The sequence below is a fragment of the Mesitornis unicolor genome, unplaced genomic scaffold (assembly GCF_000695765.1).
Source record: "Mesitornis unicolor isolate BGI_N332 unplaced genomic scaffold, ASM69576v1 scaffold14753, whole genome shotgun sequence".
NCBI classification, from domain to species: Eukaryota; Metazoa; Chordata; class Aves; order Mesitornithiformes; family Mesitornithidae; genus Mesitornis; species Mesitornis unicolor.
In genome coordinates, this window is record NW_010175456.1 from 48,545 (window position 1) to 69,310 (window position 20,766).

The 20,766-nt window shown below is 44.8% G+C and overlaps 1 protein-coding gene across 1 annotated transcript in view; it reads left to right on the top strand.

The window, feature by feature from the left end:
* SATB2 (SATB homeobox 2) overlaps positions 1-20,766 on the top strand; it is a gene marked incomplete at its 5' end in the record, with an annotated part of 73,401 nt that overhangs the window by 37,521 nt on the left and 15,114 nt on the right. Inside the window, 2 exons of the mRNA XM_010181402.1 lie at positions 1,479-1,634; positions 12,744-12,941. Coding sequence (XP_010179704.1) covers positions 1,479-1,634; positions 12,744-12,941 — 354 coding nt within the window. The remainder of the gene's footprint in view (positions 1-1,478; positions 1,635-12,743; positions 12,942-20,766) is intronic.

Consider the following 20,766-nt stretch of genomic DNA (forward strand, 5'->3'; position numbering starts at 1 on the left):
AGGAATGGGAGATCCAGGTTGGTTAAAGCTTTATCTGGAAGCAGTTGCAGGAGTGATTAGTCTAGATTGTTGTCTTGATTGGATTTTGGCTTCATTATTAATGTGGCCTTTGGTACAAAAGAAGATGTTAGAGGAACATTTGGAGGACAGCAAAACAGAAGGAGAAGTTCAAGAGGTTGGGTTTTGCCTAGTTAACCTTCCCATTAACAAATAGGTATTTGGGCATGTCAAACTAGTTAAAAATTAACATTAGATGTACTCTAGCAGGCTTCAACTCTGGCACGAAAACAGGAGCCAGCTGAAAAGGTTTATAATTGGGCCAAATATCTGAATGTCACCAGGGTTTATGGGAGGTTCAGATCTATTGGGAAGTGTAAGCTTTGCCACCTAGGTTGTTTTGTTTCCTAAGACCTTTACATTTCAAGAGAAAAGAGAGATTTTGTATTAGTAATCTACATGTTTCCCGTAAAAGATATAAGGGGTACAGCGCTCAGCCCTGGTACCTCTTCTCTTTGAGCTCAGGAAAGCAAATGAGATCTGTCTCTCCAAGGGGCTGCTGGTGCCGGGAGCACTCAGCGAGCATTGCATGGCCCTTGCTCCATCACCTGACAGTGCGTTCTGGTGACTGCTGTGGCCGAGGGGCTTTAAAATAAAAATCCTGTAGCAGTCTGCTGAACTGTATTGATAGGAGCCTTGTAGGGGTAGTCCAGCCCCGGGAAAGTACTGGCAGCGTCCGTTATTGTCCTTCATTTGTCACAGAAGCTGATGGGAAATCATTCAATTAAAAGGAGTGCAGTGGAATACACAAAATCTCAATATGAGTTTAGGAGAATGAGGGCAGCACATCAAAGGCATGCCAAAGCCCAGCTTTATGAAATGATGTTTTTTTTCATTTACACTGATTTCCTAGGTGAAATTAGGTGACTGTCTGGCTAGCATAATGATGATAAGGCTGGGAAACCATACATACTCAAATGACATACGTATAGTTTTAATAAAGGATGAGGGAGACTTGAGGGAGTGCATTAAATTGAGTAATAATTTATTATTTAGAGACCTCTACCCATTTACTCATTTTTGCTGGGAGAATTGGCTCTTCCTCCAAGGTGTAGTCCACTTTTAGAGAGGGGGGAGACGGTAGGGGCCGGTGCCTCTGCTGCAGCAGCTAGCTGGCAAAGCCAACTTCAGCGACTGCCTGCAGCTGGGTGCCCTGGCTACCTATCCTATTCTTGAGCTGCTCAATAAACATGCTGGGAGAGGGAGAGGGGGAGAGTTGACAGGGCCTTGCATGTCCTATAGGAATGCACTGCAATTATTTCCAATCACAATTAACCTGATTAGAATAATGGACAGGAAGTGTCCCTCTGTAGCTAATGCAGTTTGGCATCAGCTGACTGAAATCCTTTGATAATTTCTGCACAGATGGCTGGGCTGAAAGCAGCACTTTTTTAATTATTATTTTCATGGTCTCTTGGTAGGCCAAAACCTCGACACCAACAACAGACCTCCCCATTAAGGCGGACAGCGCCAATGTCAACATCACAGCTGCCATTTATGACGAGATCCAACAGGAGATGAAAAGGGCCAAGGTATCTCAAGCTCTGTTTGCCAAAGTGGCTGCCAATAAAAGTCAGGTGAGTGGTAGAGGGGATTTTGTTGTTGCGGGGCTTTTGGGGGTTTTGTTTTTAAAGCAAACTCTGGGGTTGGAACTAGACCCATCTCCTCCTCCCACCAATAAAAATACATCTGTTCCTACAATAATAATAATCTTCATCTCTGGGGAACCTGTTGTGTTTTTGGCTTTTGCCTGCTTAAGTGGTTTCCTTTTCCCATTTAAAATAGGCTGAGGAAAGGATCAGCTCACAGCCAAGCTTTTCTCCCCTTTTGTACAAACACGCATGTCTTTGCCCACTTGTGATTTATAACTTACACCTCTGCTAGTGGGAACGAGGACCTTTCAAAATGATGGTATTCTTCCCATTTGGCAGGTAAAGAAATTGTTTTCTTAAGTGATTAAATGAAGGAAGGCAATGGGAAACAGCGTATTAAGCAGGTGTTCCCCTTTTTTTGTGTGTGTGTTGTATGTGCTGCATACAGTATTGCCATGTGAATAATTCACATCAGATCCAATCATTTTTAGAAAAAGGCATGAGAAGGCACTGCAGTGAGTTCTGGATTAATTTCCACCTTGGGTGTAAAAAATACATGCAGGCAAACGTAGGTTGTGATGAAATCCTTGAAGATGATCCATTAATTTAAAAATTTCATCCAACTCTTTAAAAAAATATAATGCACCAGAAGGGATTTTGCGGAAAGGAGGACAGACAGAATTTTTTGTAGGAAGGGCAGCAAGTGGATTGGAGGCTGCTGGAAGGAATTGCTTACTCAGTGACAGGGGCTGCATCTGATCCTGGATGAAATCAGTTGTCTGAGGAGAGGGCATCAGTATGCACACAAAAATGCACAAATGTGTCTGTGACAGTGAAAGAGGGGGATAGACATATCTAGATGCTTGCACTCTGCAAAGTATATACTTTATTTTCCTCTGTGCAGGGAAAAGACATTGTAGGCTTTAAAGTAGATGTAGAGTAAGAGGTTGAAAGGCATATAAACAAAGCATCAAAGGCTATCAAAGCACATGGAAGAGCCTTGTCCTTGTTACAGGTATTTGTGCCCTGACACATGGAGGTCTGATTAATTTTTCCTTCCTCATTTAATGATTAATTTTGTTTGCCTTTTGCTTTCTCTTGTCAGGATACAGGGGTTACAGAGCGCAACCCCTCTACCCCCTCACAAAATCCCAGGCATAGTATGAAATACATAAAAGGAAAATACCATGGAACCCTCTTAAACTGTTAAATGCATAAAAATCTCATGTACCACATGGCAAAATATAATGAGAACTGGAGCTGTTAAACGAATAAAGCTGTTAAAAGCATAATGCCACTTGGCACAACTACTGTGCATTTAACGGTTTTCCACTGTGTAATAAATGACATATGTGGTAAACGTGCAGTAAATATAAAAACTGCACAATTGATTTTGCAAACGTGCCCCTTATTCTTTACTCCATGCAGATATCAAAGTTCCACCCAGAATCCAGAGTGGACAGCTTTTAATAAGGAGCCTTTAACACAGACTGAATCCCAGTCTCTCTGAGGTTTGGCTTAAAATTGCCTGCAAGCTTCCTGTCATTATAGCCAGAGGCTTCTTGAAATAGAGAGGGACTGAACCACCCAACAATAATTTGGGTGGCTCACCAGCTTCGGTCTGTGCCAACTTGAGCGCGCTTCTCTGGCAGTGCTGCACACCAGCGCCAAAACAAAAATAAGCTCCGTAGTCTTTCACGTGGAAAAAGAACAGGGCAGAATTTGAAAGCCAGATCCCAAAGGTTAATAACAGGATCCACAAATGTTATTGTTTAAAGCAAAGTTACTGCACATAAAGGTTTTGTTTCTTCAGCAGCAGCAAATAAAGAAGTGTTTCTGAGGCTGATGTTTCTTTTGTTTCACAGCCCTGCCAAAGCAATACTGGCTCCCTGGGATGACCCAGCGTTCACCATGCTGAGATGTCATAGTGCTCTGCTGGAGCATGAAAGTGGTTTATGGGGGCACTGGAAGGCAGGGACAGAGAAGCCATAGCCAAGAACCACAGCAGTATGGGGTCTCTCCCTGCCCCAGAGCCCACCTGCGTGCCTGCCCCCAGCCTGGCTGGGCGTGCCTGTGGTGTCCTGCCGCTGACTGGGGTGCCCTGTGGCTGGGAGCAGTGCCAAAAGCAAGGACATGGCTGCTTGTGTAGGGGAGAGCCACTGGCATGGTAGGATGGTCAGCATGTCACCTTGGGTCTCGCTTGTCTAAAAACTGGCGATGGGGCTTTCCCAGTGCTTTGTGCAGGCCAGTTGTGCCAGTCATGGGCATTGCTGGTGAAGATGCTGCTGATTGCAGCAGCTGAGTTACATGGCGGGAGGTTCTCATTGAGAACTGCCCATGTTTGCAGAAGAGAGAGTTTGAAAGAGAGGAAAAATGAGCTAGTCTGAGGGTTTGCTTGGACTCTCCGCCAAGGTTCATTCACTTGCTGTTCTCCACAGGCCTGGCTTGCGTTTCGTTGGCTTCTTCTATTATACCCTCACCCCAGACTACTGAGAGGCTTCCAGTTTGCTAACAAGGCATGTGTTATGTTGGGCGCTGCTGTTCTGTCAACAGCAATCCACGGTGCTGTGAGATCTTCACAGTTTTAGCAGCCAGTGAATCTCCGACAGGGCTGTTTTGACATTTTATACACAGGGCTGTATGTCATGTACCCGAGAGAGCATCCAGAGCCAACGGAGACCTCATTTCGTCTTCTGTGTTCGTACAGGAAGAGTGGTACCCACTGAGAGCAGTTATTACAAGTGGCATCATCTACTGGTGGAGTTAATTGACCTCTAATTTTACAAGTAGCCATCTTTATTCTTAAGTCATGGCAGAATCTCAATTCAGCAACTAAATGGAAGGGCAGCTGCTGGAAACTGGGGTTACAAATCACAGAGCTCATGACTAAACATAAATGCAAGGAACAGGGCCTCATGGAGTTACCAAGGCACCAAATATTGAGACTTCTTTAAGATAATCCACCTTCATAAAGATCTCAAGCCATTCATTTTAGACATTGACTTATTCATCACTTATTTACTTTAATATGCATTTTATTCCTTGCAACTTGTATCTAGACGTTTTTAGTCTTGTTTTTGAAGTGCTGTGCATCCCTTTTTATTTTTGAAGGCAGCAGGAGCTGAGGAGCTCAGTGCCCTCCAAACACAGCCTCCAAAGCTGTCATCTGATTTCATTGCCAGCTGTTAGTGATGTACCCACTGGACAGGATGCTTCTCTGGGAATGCCGCCTGCTAATGCCCTTTGTCCTTTAAATGTCTGAACCCAGGACCTGTGCTATCACACTGGGAGTGTTTCTGACTGTGGCCAAAACACCAGGATTTGTTTTCCAATCTGTGCTTTGGGCTCTCCTTGGTTATATTTAATTCACAAGGAGATGGGTTTCCAGTGTGCGATTTCAGAGAGGTTTGGGTGGCCTGTGTGTCTCCAGAGCTGAGCAGTGGTGCAGACAGAGGCTTTTACCTTGGGTTGCTTCAGGTTTAGGCTGTCGGTCATGAAAACTGGCTTCTACATCCAGTTCTGCTACTGCTCTACAGTACGACTTCAGGAAGACCATTTCCCCTGTGACCATGTGCCAAAGCTTCTGTAATACTGTGAAGCAGCATCACCCCTCTGACCTCTCCTAGTGAGAGTCCTAGCACAGGCTGTGCTGTGCTCAGCAGACATTTTTTTTCTTAGTCTTTGCCAAATAAATTTAAGAATATAGTTCTGTTCATAATAAACAGTCACTATCAAAATAAATAGTGGGCATAGCTGGCTGGAGCCCTTGTTGACAGTCTGAGGACAAAGTTTGTATGAACATGTAGACCAAACTTCCCACAGTTCTCCCAGGGTAAGAGACTCTCCTTAATCAGGCTGGGATGATGTGGGGAAGGAGGTCACGTGCTACTGGGGATCTGCCCTGGGCAGGGCAGATAAAAGGGTTTGACCTTCATCAGTCCAGGGAAAACAAAATGTAAACCCTTGAAACTACAATTCTTCCTCAAGGGCCTGGAATTTGTTCCAGTTGCACCACAGTAAAGCAAGAGCGACCCCACGGAGCAACATCTGAAAAAAACATTAAGCTGGCAAAGCTCAGTCTCTGGTTTATATTTTTGCCCTGTTTAAAAATGAAGAAACAAAATTTAAACTTGACTGAGGGTGGAAGCTAGGGGCAGAAAAGCCCTTCAGTTGAAGGCCTTCAGGTTAAGAGAAACCCAGGGCTATGGATGGAAATCACTATGACAGTTCCTCGCCTTTTCGCCGACTTTTCATGTTGAGATCCCTGCCCATTACCAGGATTGTCTGGGAGCCTCTCCTCTGGCCAATGTGGGTGTCAGCCTCAGAGTAAGAGCCCACACTAGATGGGACTCGGCACCATGGCCACCTGCCCATGCCCTCACCTCCCACCCATGCTCCAAGAAGAAAATAGAGGTACTATGAGAGAGGTGAGCCGCGCCACTCTGAGGCAGGGTTAGCTCTAGAAACCTCTTATTTTGTCCTTCCCTCTCTTTCTTTCCCAACCTGTATTCCCTTTTATTTATTCAATATGACAGGATGCCTTCTTTCCTCCTTTCAGCTTATAATAGGTGTTTTCTGTGCCCTTAAACTAATTAGCTTCCAGTGATGATGAACAGCATCTAGAAAAAACAGCTGGTGGTGAAGATGCGTAGCATATACAGTATATGCGTATAGGGCACTTCTCACTGCTGTAGCATCTCGGTGCATTTATGATGTTATGAATCTCTACAGCTGGGGCATATCTGTTATGCTGATATTTTGATGTTCTTGTTACATATGGAGGAAATACAGAAAGACATATCTCTCCGTGACTGAACTTAACGTTTCTTTGAGGTACCTTTGGACATTGGCTTCTTTCTTTACAGACTTCTATAAGCAGTTGCAGTGTCACCCCCATCCAGGACAGCATCTGCAGCAGTGTGTTAGGTTCTCAGCAGCTGCATGAAGCAGGGACAGTTGTGGAGCTGGTGCTTTGCTCATGAAGTCCTTGGCAGACCTGGGAGCTGCTGGTGGGCTGCCTGCCCTAACCACAAGCCCACACTTCCTCTGCAGTGCAGGCAGAAGCTAGTTTGAACTCGGCACGCTGGAGTTATCCTCGGTGCACAGCATCCTTCCCTTTGAGGCCAAGCGCTGTAAGCAGACTGGGTGTTGCAATGAATCTAAGATACACCAAGGCTCATGTACCTCATTCATTTTTTGTACTGTTTTGTGTTTTATAAGGCAAGTGAGAAACCGATTCCCATGAAAGTGCTTTCCATTATGCCTTAAATTTTTTGGGAAGGAAAAGTACTGAGCGTTTCAGAAAATTCAGGCTATTGAGCGGTTAACCTTGAACTGTATCAAAATGCTCCAAGTAGAGCTTCTCAGGTTCCGTCCCCCTCCCCCGGCCCTCATCAGGAATTCATTGAAGCCATGACAGAACTCTCCATTACAGTTAGTCTTTTATCCATTTCAGCTTTCTTGATTAGGTTATCTTGAATCATTAGGGGGTTTATTTATTTTAATAGACACTTATTGGATTCATGGAAAGAGAGTTTGGCGACTAAGGAACAAGAGCTGAATATTATCTGGCTCATTTCGCACTGCAGAGTCCCAAACTGAGTGGAGGGAAGAGAGGCTGAGGAAGTTTGTCCAGAGGACTCCTGTGATCCCATTTAGAAAGGGAGCTTTCTCTGGGGAATGCAGCATTTCTCTCCTAATCTTTCAAGACTTGCATTGATCACTGCTGGGTTGTGGTTTTTTTTTCCCTTTTGTCACATATGTTGACATTTTCTGCACTGATGATGTGGGTGAGGAAATGGCCTTTTACATTTATTTTTGAGATTTATTCCTGAATCACTCTTACTAAAAACTCCTCATTTGCCTACTCATGCTTTCACTGGAGACCCTAGAAAATGTCAGCACAGAAAACTAGCTGTATTATTATTAATAATTTCAATGTAACTGCAGGGAAGCACAAGGTCAATTTAGTTGCACTTTTATCCTGGCTTGAAGTGCCCCATGGTCCAGCCCGAGCAGAAAAGCTACCTGTGACTAAGTCACTGTGGACACCTGACTGCTGACTCCTGTGGTGGATTTCAGTAGGGATGCTGCTTGAAGCGTAAGCACTGGCCCGTAGCCCCAGCATAACTTAGCCTGACCTCTTCCCACATGCCTTCTCATCCTTTAATCAGAAATTTGGTCCTTCGCTGACTGCAAGCCAGCACATCCGCAGGAAGCAGTTTTGGGGATCAGGATATTGGTGCATGCCTTCATTGAGCACTGGAAAGCCTGACCTTGTCCGGTACCTTGGGCTGCTGGAGCAGCCTCTCCTGCTCCAAAGTCTAGAAAAATTGAAAGGGCCAAGCTGCTGAAAAGGGCTCGGAGATAAGCAACAGAGGATATGGCTGGTGACTGCTGCACCAGCTAACTGTCCCTCAGGGGGGTTTGAGTGTGCCAAGGCTGATGCTTTGGTGTAGTAAGCACGCTGTTTCTTTAACAGCATAAAGGCACAATGGGAATGGCTGGCTTCCTGCAGACTTTTGTTGTTGTTTGCTTAGCTATGTGGAAATGTATTTGATTAGGAGACAGAGAGAGGTTAAAAATAGGACATTAATATGATATTATTTGTTTTATCAAATAAAATGCTTAGAAAATGTTTATCTTGTCTCATGAGAGCAACAAAAATAGAGGCCAGCACTTCTCTGCAGCTCTCTTTAATGAGCTAAATTGGGCGGCATTGTCAATGCCTCTAGAAGTTTTGGGGTGAAATGAAGGAAGTTCTGAGCAGGATTCCTTGTAACCACAAGCACTGGGTGTGCCTGACTGTAGAGCCAAAAGCATCCTTTAATTGTGCTGTTTTTCCTCCTCTTATTTTTAATGGAAGACATTCCCCATTGAGAACTGTTGTAAGCTGACACTGAGAGCCAGATTCTGCCACCCATACTGACAGTGGCATGGATCAAACCCTTCCAGTAACACTGTGGCAGTCAAGGGGCTGTTTGTGCAGTGGGGCAAGACTTGTGAAGTGCAGAGGAGGCAGGGTCAGAACCATGGCAGATCTGGGGAAGGATGCATTATTTGTTAGATTTTCAGAATACATTCACAGAAGTTGGCTTTACTTGTAATGCAAGAGCTCAAATGTTGTGGATGAGTGGGGGAAAAGGTGGTGAGATAGAGTCGTCGTCGTCTTCACTTTTCCTTCTTCATGCCAATAAATGTAGCTGTAGATGAAAATTCACTGTGAATGGCTGTAGCTCCAAGAATTTCTGTATGTTAACATTTCTTAAATGAAATAATTCTCCTGGAAAGCTCTGTGTAACATACACAGACCCAAAGAAATAAATAAAAGAAAATAAAAAAATTGCAACCAAAAAACCCAAGTTGAGATTTTTAACAGGAAAAGGAGATTTGCGTATTAATAATTCATGAGTTCTCATTGAACATGCACGGAGAAACGGTGCTATTCAATAGAGAATACTGTCATCTGTCACTGTTTTATTTGACATTTACACTTTTTTTTTTTTTTGCCTGGTACTGCAAAACTTTCTTGGATGGCGTGCTAAGATTATTTAAATAAATAATTAAAAAAATCCGATGCAGACTTTTCATCTGTGCATGGGGAGGGCGGTTACTTGCAGTCATAAAGAATGTGTGAGTAAGCTGCAGCACTGTGTTTTCTCACGTATTAGCTGTTGCCTAATAATCGGCCCCATAAATGGATAGATAGGGGACGAGAGAATGAATGCTTGGATAAAGAAAGGGAAGCATAGCAAAAGAGCAGTGAAAGGATAGATTTGATGCAGATAAGGGTACACATGCACACAGCGGGTACGCATGTGTACGTGTGGGGGTGAGCGAATGATGGCTGTTGTGAAGAAAGCTGCCACAAATACATTGCCGTTGCCGATGCAAAAATAAATATTTATAAATGGCGTTGGGGGAGATCCAGTCCCGCACAACGTGAGAGAAGGCAGGGCGTTTAGCACAATGACAATTCAGAGTTAGGCACACGTTGCAATTTCTTGCTAATACTAGACTCATGAAAATCTTTCTGCTCTGTAGGTTAGTTATTATTTATAAAAATCACAGAACCAGCTGATACATTCATAAGCTAATTATTGTAGCAGCTGGGTACACATGGTGCAATATGTCTGAGGCTGTGAAGTATCACAGATTTCTTGGGGCCTGCTGTGGTGGGGGTGTGCTGTTGAAGGCTAGATCCCTTAATCTGATCAGCCAAGCAAATACTTTGTGGGGAAACTGGATTAATATCTCTCTAAATACCACGGATGTGCTTCACCTTCAGAACCAGGCTCCTTTAAACGTGCCATTAGCTTATCTCCTTTGGGGAATGGAGAAGTTCTCAGGTGTCCTCAAGATGGCGGGGTCTTTGCCTGGTGCCTCCCTTTGCCAGAAATTAATTTGGTTTGCTCATGTCTGCACACATGGTCACACTGCAGTCTAATCTTTTCCCTAATAGCTCCAAGGTCAGGACCTCGCATGTTGCCAGGCAAATTGAGCGCTATCCTTCTTAAAGACTAATGGCAGCGAGTGCCTAGTCCATAATGAGGCCTGTAGTGTTGCTCTAAGTGATTGTAATGAGTGCTGATTATAATGGGACAGATAAATCAAAATGCCGCAGTGGCCATTGGGCTAGCCAGTCCAACTTTGGGAAGGGGAGGTGGCCCTGCTGAGCTGTCCCTGGGCTTTGCCGAAGCCAGGCACCACACAGCACCCTGCAGCCCTCGGGGAGCTCCAGGAGCCATCCTTCCCTGGGCCTGCCCTGCGCAGGGCTCCAGCTCCACCAGGTGCAGGGTTTTCTGTGTATTTTCTGTTAAACCATTGGTCTTCGTACTGCAGCATCCCTCGGGAGATGTTTAACATACCTGCCTGAAACATTTGGAAGAGTTCAGTTGGAGACTTACTCTGATCTCTGAAAATGGGGAGAAACAGGAGCTTATTTTTTCTACAGATGGTATATTTTCTATTTCAAAAACTATTTCCTTTGTATGGAGGAACCCCTGAGAAAACACAGTGGAGCTGGGAGATTTTTGTCCTGTCTTTTCTCTAAAAGAGAGAAAGTTTTGGGGGATTTCTGAGAGGAGAAAAGGGAAAGAAGAGAACTGAGGGCAAGCAATGTGGCCAGACCATATTAAAATGCAGACATCACCTGGCTGAGATTACCGAAATACCAGTCAAAATGCTTTGGAAATATAATAATGAATTTTTTTTTCCATAAGTAAATTATTAGAGATCTTGTTTTCATCCTTGCCCCTCCCCAACTCTCCTAGTTTATTGCAAGAAAAGATCAGGTCTGCACAAATGTGGCCTCTCACTTGTAAAAACAAGGCAGTGTTGTGTTACAGATTAGTTTATAAATCCCTGGTGGCTTCACAGTTCAGTGCCTACAGCTGCTGCAGATGGGCCTGGGTTTTTGTCTCTTCGCTGTGCTGCAGCCGGCAGTTGAAGGAGAAAATGGAATGATCAGGTTATTAACATGTAGGCCGTGAGGAAGAGGCTGCACAATGAGAACAGCTGGTGTTGCTGTCTTGGCTGATGCAGCGGAGATAATCAAATCTTGCCTTTTTTTGGGGGGTGAAGGCAGAAGACACAGTGGAGAGTAAGACAAACAACGGCTTGTGATATTATATATGGGGTTTGGAGTGCACGGTAGAAGTTGTTAATGGCTTACAAGTTGTTACACAAAAAAGCAATACCAAAAAACCCCCACGTGGGCTGGTAATGAACCAGGCTGTTCAGCTTACTCTAGTCACTCTTTGGAAAAATACAGTTTTGGCTACTTCTTGTACCGAACATTTTTAACATTGATCAAGCTATCTTCTAGGTATTGTAAGGTGCCTGTCAAAATGGTGTCAAAATGCTGAGCTGTAGCTCAAAAATGATGGGTTATAAAGCTACTAGGTAAAATATTGTGACAGGAGTCAGTAAGGCGTGTTGACAGCATCCTCAGCGTTATCTTCTCCTGTCATTTGCATGGCGTCTCCTGCACGCAGGCACAGGAGGGGAGGTGCCGTAGCTTCTGGCACGCAGGATGGGGCTGGCTGTGTCCCCTTGCCCTGGACAGGTTCAACCATAGCCATGGTCCCTGGTTAACCTGCTGGGGAGGCCGGGTCAGCGCCACACGCACTCAGCGCACCTGGGGCTGCCCTCACCTTAACAGCTGCTGCCACTGTGCTCCCTGGTGGCTTTGTCGTTTTGAGTGATTTCTTCTTCCTGAAGCACTGGTGCTTTTCCCTCCAGGGGTTTGAGCACAGCCCCTGTGGAGAGGTCCTTCAGGATTTCATACAGGGGTAACATTTTGATGCTATTTCAAAATAACCATAAAACAATATAGCAGGAATATAAAATCTTTCTGCTTCCTATAGCAGGAATAAAATCTACTATTATTATGATCTATAGTTGGGTTTAAAATTACCTCCACCTAGTATCTTGATCTCTCTAGTAACTTCTGCAGGACCCTGTTTGCTTCTTTCCTGTTAAATAATAGAGGATTCACTTTGTGTGAGACTGCATCTTCTAAGTGGCCATTTGATTATTTAAAGCCATTGAATTTTAGTGGGGTTCAGAGCTGGGAGATTCAGTGCAACATAGCGAGAGCAGATCAGAGGTCCTTACTTGAGGTCCTTATCTTCTAAACATTTTCAGTAATGGTTGAATATCTGGTCCTGCAGCTGCAACCCTTAGAATGAAGGTTGGTGCCAAGTCTCAGGGTCTCCTTTTCTCTTGCTTGGATGAAGAAATAAAGGAGCTCTGAGTCAGAAATGTGGTTGCATCTCTATTTCAACTCTGGTTTTCTATAGGAAAAATGTTTATATCCAAGCATTTTAAACATGGTATGATTATGACAGGGGCAAGATGCTGCACTTCCTGGTTCCTGTTAAGCACTGCTGGTTGTGTCTGTTTCTCCAACTTGCAGGAAATATAAGGATCAAGGATTTATTGAGACCAAAGGGCAGCTGAGGGTAGGGGGTGTTCTGTGTGAGATGAAACCTGTGAAACCTGCAGCACAAAGCTTTAAGTTTAGCTGACCTTCCACTCACATCTGGTTCCTTGGTGCTCAGTGGATTAACTGTGCTGACCCTACCATTGCAGGGCTGGCTGTGTGAGCTGCTTCGCTGGAAAGAAAACCCAAGTCCAGAAAACCGCACGCTTTGGGAGAACCTCTGCACCATTCGCCGCTTCCTGAACCTTCCCCAGCATGAGAGGGATGTGATCTACGAGGAGGAGTCCAGACATCACCACAGTGAGCGTATGCAGCACGTTGTCCAGCTCACTCCTGAGCCCGTGCAGGTCAGCACTAACTTCCTTCAGGGTGTGTATGGGCGGGGAAGAGCTGTCAGAAGTAGAGAGAATCAGCTGGTTCCAGCTTCCTGCTGCTTTGCAGGTTGAGACACACCAGTTTTCATCTGTCTGTAGGGCCACATGCAAGCCATGGCTCTCAGGTTCAGAGGTCACTGTGTGTATGTTGCAGCACGCATGTGTGTGTGTGTGTGCAGGTTTGTGTTGGTGGTTGAAGAATAAGGATGTAACAATCCATGCCACTGATAACAGCAAGGTCAGTAGTAGTGGTATTATGGAGCTCCCTTGGTGTCAGTAGTTGTATTGTGGCTGAAACACAGTTTAGCTGTCTAAAGCTGCTGATATTTAGAGGACTACAAATATGTTCCTCAGCAACAGCAAGAAGTGTGTGGTTATTTAGGAAGCAGTCACTCACTGAACCTGAGCACCCCTGTGCCCGCTCTCAATGGGCAACTTCAGCCATACATTTGCTTTTGTTTGAAGAAGCCAGATGACACTTCAGGAAAAGTAGGAGAGGAAATTTGTCCATGCATGGGTAACACAGAGGTTTTGAAGAGTGTTACATGAAGAAGTGTTTTTTATATGATCACTGAAACTTAAAAGTACTTCTGAAGTGACCATGGTGAGTGTTTTGCAGGGAACAGGCCTTCATTTCACAGCCTCCTCGGGATTATTTTGCTCCTCTCTACCACCTTTGTGGTGACTAGTATGAATTTTTGGTTTGTGTACATTTGTTCTATCCTTGTCTCAGGTCTTAATAGAATAAGAAATAAAGAGATACAAATATGCATAGGGAAAATGAAGTGAAAATACTGCAAGATTTTCATCTTTGCAGTTCCAGCTTCAGTCAGAAGAGAAAATCAGTTGTATGTGTATTCCTAAAAACTAGTGATGCATGTCACAAAACCAAACATCTGCTGGTAGTCAAGAGAGGCTCAGAAGATGTTTTTTTCAATCTAAGAAGCTGAGGTGATGCCTCCCACAGCAGACCATCCTTTTCAATTGCTGCTGGTTCTCAGTGCCATTCATCTGATCCCACTGTGTGACTGCTCTCAGAGTCATCCATACTGCATTTCCCTCTGATAATCTCACAGTTCCTGCTCCCACCTTTGCTCTCCCCATTGTCATTTGATGGCGGCTCGCACGGCTTTGCTACTTTTGCTGTGAACCTTGGCATTCAGCCTCTGTTCTTTGTTGCTGCTCTTTGCTGCTGCTGCTAGCACTGCTGCCAACTATCTAGTCACCTTTTCCCAAAGGTGGGAGGCTTTTCTGTCTTGTAGTCCTGCCTCTTATGCAACACACTGGTCTCACCCAGATTAATTATTGCCTAGTTCAGTCTCCTTTGTCGCTTCTGCTACCCACTTCCTCCTTGCTTTCCATTCGGTCTTTGCCTGAAAGCAAAAATACGTTTCCTGGGATGCAGATTCTCAGAGCTATGAAGTAGGGGAAGTGCTCTGAGTAATTAATGGTGCTAGTGTTGTCTTATAAGTTCCCAAAAGTTTGTGAGATCTTGGAGGCTAGGAGCTACAGAAGGGTAAAGGACCGAGCTAACATGCAGTAAGATGCCTAGACCTGTGTAGGTTTGAACGTATTAACCCAGTTCTGGAGCCCACAGCAAGTAGGAAAATCATCTAAGGGACAGTTTGAAGAAAAAGTTTCCTTGAGCTCTCGTGGGTGACCTTGATGATTAGCCTACTTTCCAAAGCCTTCTGCACATCACTTTTCTGCCTCGTGCAGGTTGGCTCTTGTGAGTGACACGTTACACTGCATTGGAATGCGATGCATTTGTATTTGTCAGCAAGTTACAAAGCCATGGATTAATTATTTATTACAGTCAAAATATGAAAAATGAAGAAAAATAAGTGGAACCAGCTGGCATCTACATACAGCAAAACTCTGGAGACCCTGGTATACAGTTGATACAGTAGGCTTGTGTTTTGGGGGTGCTGCATTTTAAAGCTATGTTTGCCCATCCAAAAACCCCAGTAGGTTTCTGAGTGGCACGCTACCAGTGCGAGACACAGAAGGCTTGCTGTCCACCTGCTCCCTACTGTCAAAGGATGCCCTGCACCAAGCAGTTTTTTGTGTAGTTTTTGGTCTCTGGGACTTGAATTGTTTCAAGCAGCAAGGTTTGGTTTTTGGCTTTGCTGCAAGGGTTACTATTAGGTAATTAGCCATGAAGAAGCAATGACAGCAGCCAGAGACATAAAGCTGAGGTCCTCACACTTGCAGTCATTGGAGATTTTGTGACACTTTACATAAGGGTAAGGGTCTTGGGCCCCGCTCCTGGCCGAACTCCAGGCCAAGTAATTACATTCTGCCTGTCTGAAATTCCCCCTGTAGTGTCAAGTGGGAAAGCAACTCTCATTTCCTCCTCAAAGCAGCAGCGGGTACAGAATGTCTGCCACGGTGGCCCTGCATTTTAGCAGGGGGTGGAAACATCCAAGAGCTGCAGTCACCGACCTACTTTGCTTTGCAAAGGCTTTGCTAGTTAAAAATGCGCTGTAAGTCGAGCCCTTACCTGCAGCCTTGGTGTCAAGATGACAGTCCTTTGAAGAAGGTACAAGTAGGAGCTCTGTGAATAACAGCAGCTGCAGGACTGTAACACCAAAGCAGGCAGGAGACTCTCATAACCCCATCTTTCTCTGCTCTGCTGGATTTGATGTGTGTTCAGAAACTTGAGTTTCCTGCTCCTCCAGCTGGGAGACTGGGCGAGCCTGAAAACAGACTGCCCCGTGATGCTACCAGAGCTCCCTGCCACCAACGACTGAGCCCTCTCTGGGCTGGGACGCCTCTCCATCAGACTGGAGGACTTGGAAGAAAATCCTGGCTATCATCACAAGTGGCATGACTAGTCAAAAGAGATCAGACAGATTAATTTCAGCCTCTTCCCTGGTATGGCTTCTTGGAAATGGCAAAGATTTTGTTGTGATGGGTTTTGTGTAGTTCATTTGCCAATCGCAGGGTTGGGCATACCTTCAGTGAGGGCATCTCCCCAAGGCTGGGTATGGTTTCCGTCCTGCAATGACAAGGTGCACGCAGTGGGGCAGTTGTTGCGGTGCTTTAGAAAATCAGCTGGACAGAACTTGGCTCTTGACACTTAAGGGATTGTTGATTCTTTTGTGGCAGATTCTTTACCTCTGTTTGGTACTACCGGTACCTCATTGTTTAGCTTTAGGTTCAGGGCTTTAAAAAGAAACATTTTCATCTTTTCTCTCTTCCATCGGATTTTTCCTGTCAGCCATCTATTAACCCATTTAATCAAATATTTTCCTCTTTCTGAAATGAAAAACATCTATAGTGGAAGCTCAGTGCACAAGAAATTCCTCCCTGCACACTTGATTTATTTGTTATTGTGCTGAGGAGTCATAAAATGTGAGCCCTGTGGAGCTCTGTGACATGGCTGTGTTCTCTGGCAGCGCCGGGTGTGACCATATGGATGTGCCGGAGTGCAGATTTTCCTTCGCATGCTGGTTGCAGAGCATCCCTGCTACACCTACACGTTGTTGTGCACACAGGCTGAGCTCTCCACAGCCTCTTGCTTGGTTTTTAAGGAAAATCAGGTGTGCACTAAGTGGCTCTTTCTCCCTCCCGTTCTGTGCAATGTGGTGTAATCACAAAGTGATGCTGTAGGACTAAGGGAAAGAATTGTGAGGTTGTTGCTAGCTGGCTACCACAACGATACCACCTCTTATTTATGGAGTGCCTGAAGCACAGGTTCCTGCAGGATGAGAGGGTATGCTGGAAAGCATTATGGTATTTTTGCCCTGTTCTCTTCCTCTTCCACCACCATCAGACGCAGGATCCTGGCTGGACCTTTGGTCTGATCTGGCCTGGCTCTTCTTGCATGGGGCAGACCACATGCAAAGTAGTCACTAGGCAGCAAGCAGCCCTCATGCTTCTGTGTTCAGCTTCCTGCTCTACAGAGGTGTGGATAGCCTGTCTTACTTTCTGTCCCTCCCTAAATCCCAGCGTTCCCAGGCTGTTTTCTGGCGTTGGACCTTTCTGGAGTGTTAATGCTGAGAGGTGCCTACAGATGCTGCCCGTTGCCAACCAGGGATTTGGTGTTTGTTACAGATGTGCTGGGACTCAGTAAATCTAGTTTCTCTCCCTTCTCCCACTGTTTGTCTGCTGTGTCCAAGGTGACCACTCCAGAGAATAACCATCTTGCCTGGCACTTTAATATAGTGCTAATTCATTGTTAATTGCTGGGGCAGAGAAACCTGACTCAGTTGGGAAAATGATGAATCAAGCTGTTGTCTCTGGAGTGTTGGGGTGGATAAGCTGGTTCTCCGGAGTAATGAGCCACCACTGCAGCAAAGTACCCACTATTCAGAGAGTGGGGAAACCTGGCCTTTTATTTTCTGCATAAGCTGACAGATCTGCTGCAGCTGGTAGGTACATATTGGTTTAAGAGCAGTCAAATGTTGACTTTAAAGAAACAGGAATGGTTTTCACGTGGTTTTCAGATACACTGTAACTTTGTAACTTTTTAAAAATTATGTCCCTCCACCCTTTTTTCACAGGAGCTTTGATTTAGACAAATGTGGCAATTAATAATAGTTCAGATCATAAATCATGGAGGAACATTAGTAAATAAAAGAAGGCATAGCAGAAAGCTGTCGGAAAGCTCTTCTGTATTGTGTGTTCACTGCAAACATTGTGGTCTCCCTTTAAATATGCAGAAAATAACACACCACAGAAGTAAATGGAATACTAATTTTGTCATTTTGTCAGGGATGGAAGGGAACAAATATTTTAGAAATGACAATGAAATGCAGAACAGCAGAACATGGAGCCCTCATAAAAATGGGTCAAGGCAAGTGGCAATGGCAATCCAATGAAACTTAATTTTGTATTCTCTTTCTAGAAGTCATAAAGAGGGGGATGAACACCACAGTAGTGCTTCCTAATGAAATATCTGATTTTAAACAATGTTGTAGAGTTCACAGGTCACACAATGCATAGCATGCAGATGGAAAAAACAGACTTAAAACGTCTTTTCTTAAAAAATAATATTAATTAATAATACTTAGGCAGTCATAGATGATGAGTGAAGCAAAACTGTGCTATTCCACAGAGGAACATGGTGTGCCTAATGATCTATAGGATGATGTGCACAGCGAGTTTTTGCCATGTTTGTGTGGGTTACAGCAGGGGATTTCGCATACTGGAAATCAGCACTGAGTTGTCTGGGAGACTTGGACAAAAACAGCTTTCCCAAACCATGCTATCTCTCTGGTGTTTTCTGTTTTATCTAGATGAACCTTTTTGTGGGGATGGTGTGTCCTGTGATTCATTCTTAATGGCTGCACCTGGACAGTTTTGTTTTTTGCTCGTTTCTCTGCACTCAGAAGACAGACCATAGCTGGATACCCACTGCCTTTTGATCCCCCAGCTCCTTATTCTGTGGCTGGAGGGAATGTCTGCTCAGACATGGCTGGTCAAAACTGGTGACACAACTTATACTCAACAAGTCCAGAGGGACTTCTAGAGATACTTGTATTGTAGGTTTCTTCATTCTGCTCAGAAAGCTCAGAGCTTTGGTTTGCGTGGGTTGCAGGTGCAGTATTTCTTTTGTCTTTGATTTAGAACTAGAGGGGCAAATGCATATCAGAATGAGATCTGTGAGTTTTGTGAGTGGAGAATATCTGTCCTCCTTAGTAGTTATGTTATCTGGAGTTGCATTCCCTTATCAAAATTGGACAATAGCAGTCAATTTCAGTATCTCCTTTCAATCTAAACCATTCAAAAAGCACTGAAAAGAAATCTCAAACTATGTAACTTCTGTTTCTGTGCAGCATTAAAGCTGAAGGCAAGATATATTGCAAATGCCACTTACTCTGCATTTATCTCTGTTGTGTGTGTGTCTGCTTTTGAATGGTGGTAAGGGACGCTCTTTCTTTGAAGAAAGTGGCACACGCAGAACTCTCAGAGGGCTTCTACCTCTGAACTGCTTTCTCATACTGCTCTGGTCCCTGTGCCCTGTAGCCAGACACAGCGCATTTTGTAACAAGTGCTGTGGCTGTGTGCTCTGGTTTTCCATGTTTTCGGAGCACAGCGTTTTCCCGACGGGTCACAATTGCTCAGGAGCCTTGCATGAGGTTTGAGAAAGGCAACAGGAGCACATATCATACAACAAACTCCTTGCATTCGACTCCGAGGTGTCCCATAGAGCTTCTTGTGATGAATATTTATCATAATTGCAGTGAAAAGCCGCTGAGCTTTGACTGCTACAGCCAAACCTGCCTATTGCTCCTTCTCAGCTGTTTCTGTTTAGTGTGGATATCTAATGTGGCTGAGATGTGCTGTGATTTTCATTAACTTTAAACCTGTGATTCCCCTTGAAATGATAGTGGGGAGTGTATTTGGAATTAAAGCAAAACTGCTTCTGTTCTGAAATTAGTTTAGGTTTAGTACTGTTCCATTTGACCCTAGAAATGGGAGATCAAGTGGATAGTTTTGGTTTTTTCTGAGGTGGCAAGTTTGGTCGTGTCAAAGTGGCACATCCTTTCTGTGTTTGTTCAGACTCCTGGAACCGTGAGGCCACCTCAGTGCCAGCTGCTCCCAGACAGCTTTCATTTGGTGCAGGATCAACGGAGGACAGGGCAGGAATGGGATAGGACTCTTAAGCGAGGGAGCCCTGGGAACCTGGCTTATGTTTTTCTTCACCAGCTTCTTACAGAGATGACTGCGAGGGTGCTGACACCATGGTGGAGGTAAAGGCCGTCCCTGGGAGCTGTCACTCAGGACGTGCTGCCCTGGTCAAGGCAGAGGGCATGCTGCCCAGACAGCAGCTTGTGCGAGGCTGCCCCAGCGCAGCTCTGTTTGGGCTGCCCCAGCTCCCGTGGGGGATGCTCCAGGCAGAAACTCCAGTTAAAATCTGAGTGTGCAGCTGCAGTGCTGTGGAGACTTGGCAGTCATCGCCAGGGTGGTGGTTTGCATTGACATTGCTCTGACAGGTCAGCTTTTTAGCAAATGACATCACCGTAGCTCTGGCCCCTGCCATCTCATCCTTGTGCCTTTTGCATACAACTTGTCCAGATCTAGCCCCCATTTCTTCCAATCCTGGCCCTCTCATAAATGCTAAGCTGACAGAGTTGTAAAGAGTCATAGTAGGTTGAGAATGAGCAAACATCTAGAGCAAGATTGCTAAATAAAGCTTTTTAAATTCACATAACCTTTGAAGCTTGCCGGCTGGCAGCAGGCAAGTCTTGAAGGCTGAAGAGCCACTAGATCAGCCTGTGTTCCATTTACGTTTGAAAGTTTTTGTAGTTAAAAATATTCCTCTTTTATTTTCATTTTAATGCCCCCCAAATTCTCCCTGTCCCTCACACTTGTACATAAATGATAGTATCAGGCTTTAGAGATGGGTAAATGTTTATAGGCTACTGGTCATATGCAGCATTTTATTCTCTGGCTCCTTACAGAAGTCTTAGGATAAAGTTGGAGCACTGGATCATTGAGGCTGGCCTTTCTGTGCAGATACACCATCATAAAAATGACGTGGGCAGGGAAACAAGATGGTATTGCACTATCAGAGCACATTGCACTGCTTGGCCCCCACAGATCTCTGAGAGGGAGCGAGCTGCTCTTCCTCCTGTGTAGCACAACATACTATATTTCCCTATTTCCCATAGGAAATTGTGCAGCTTCTGGTCAGTGCTGGGAGTTTGGCTATGGCAGAGCAGGACAGAGATGCTGGGTCTCCTTGCCCCAGGCCACTCTTTTTGGAAATTCATTGGTGTGGTCTTTTTTTTCTTTTTCTTCCCCCCCCCCCCCGAATGTTTGAAAATACACAAAGACTGTAATGTCG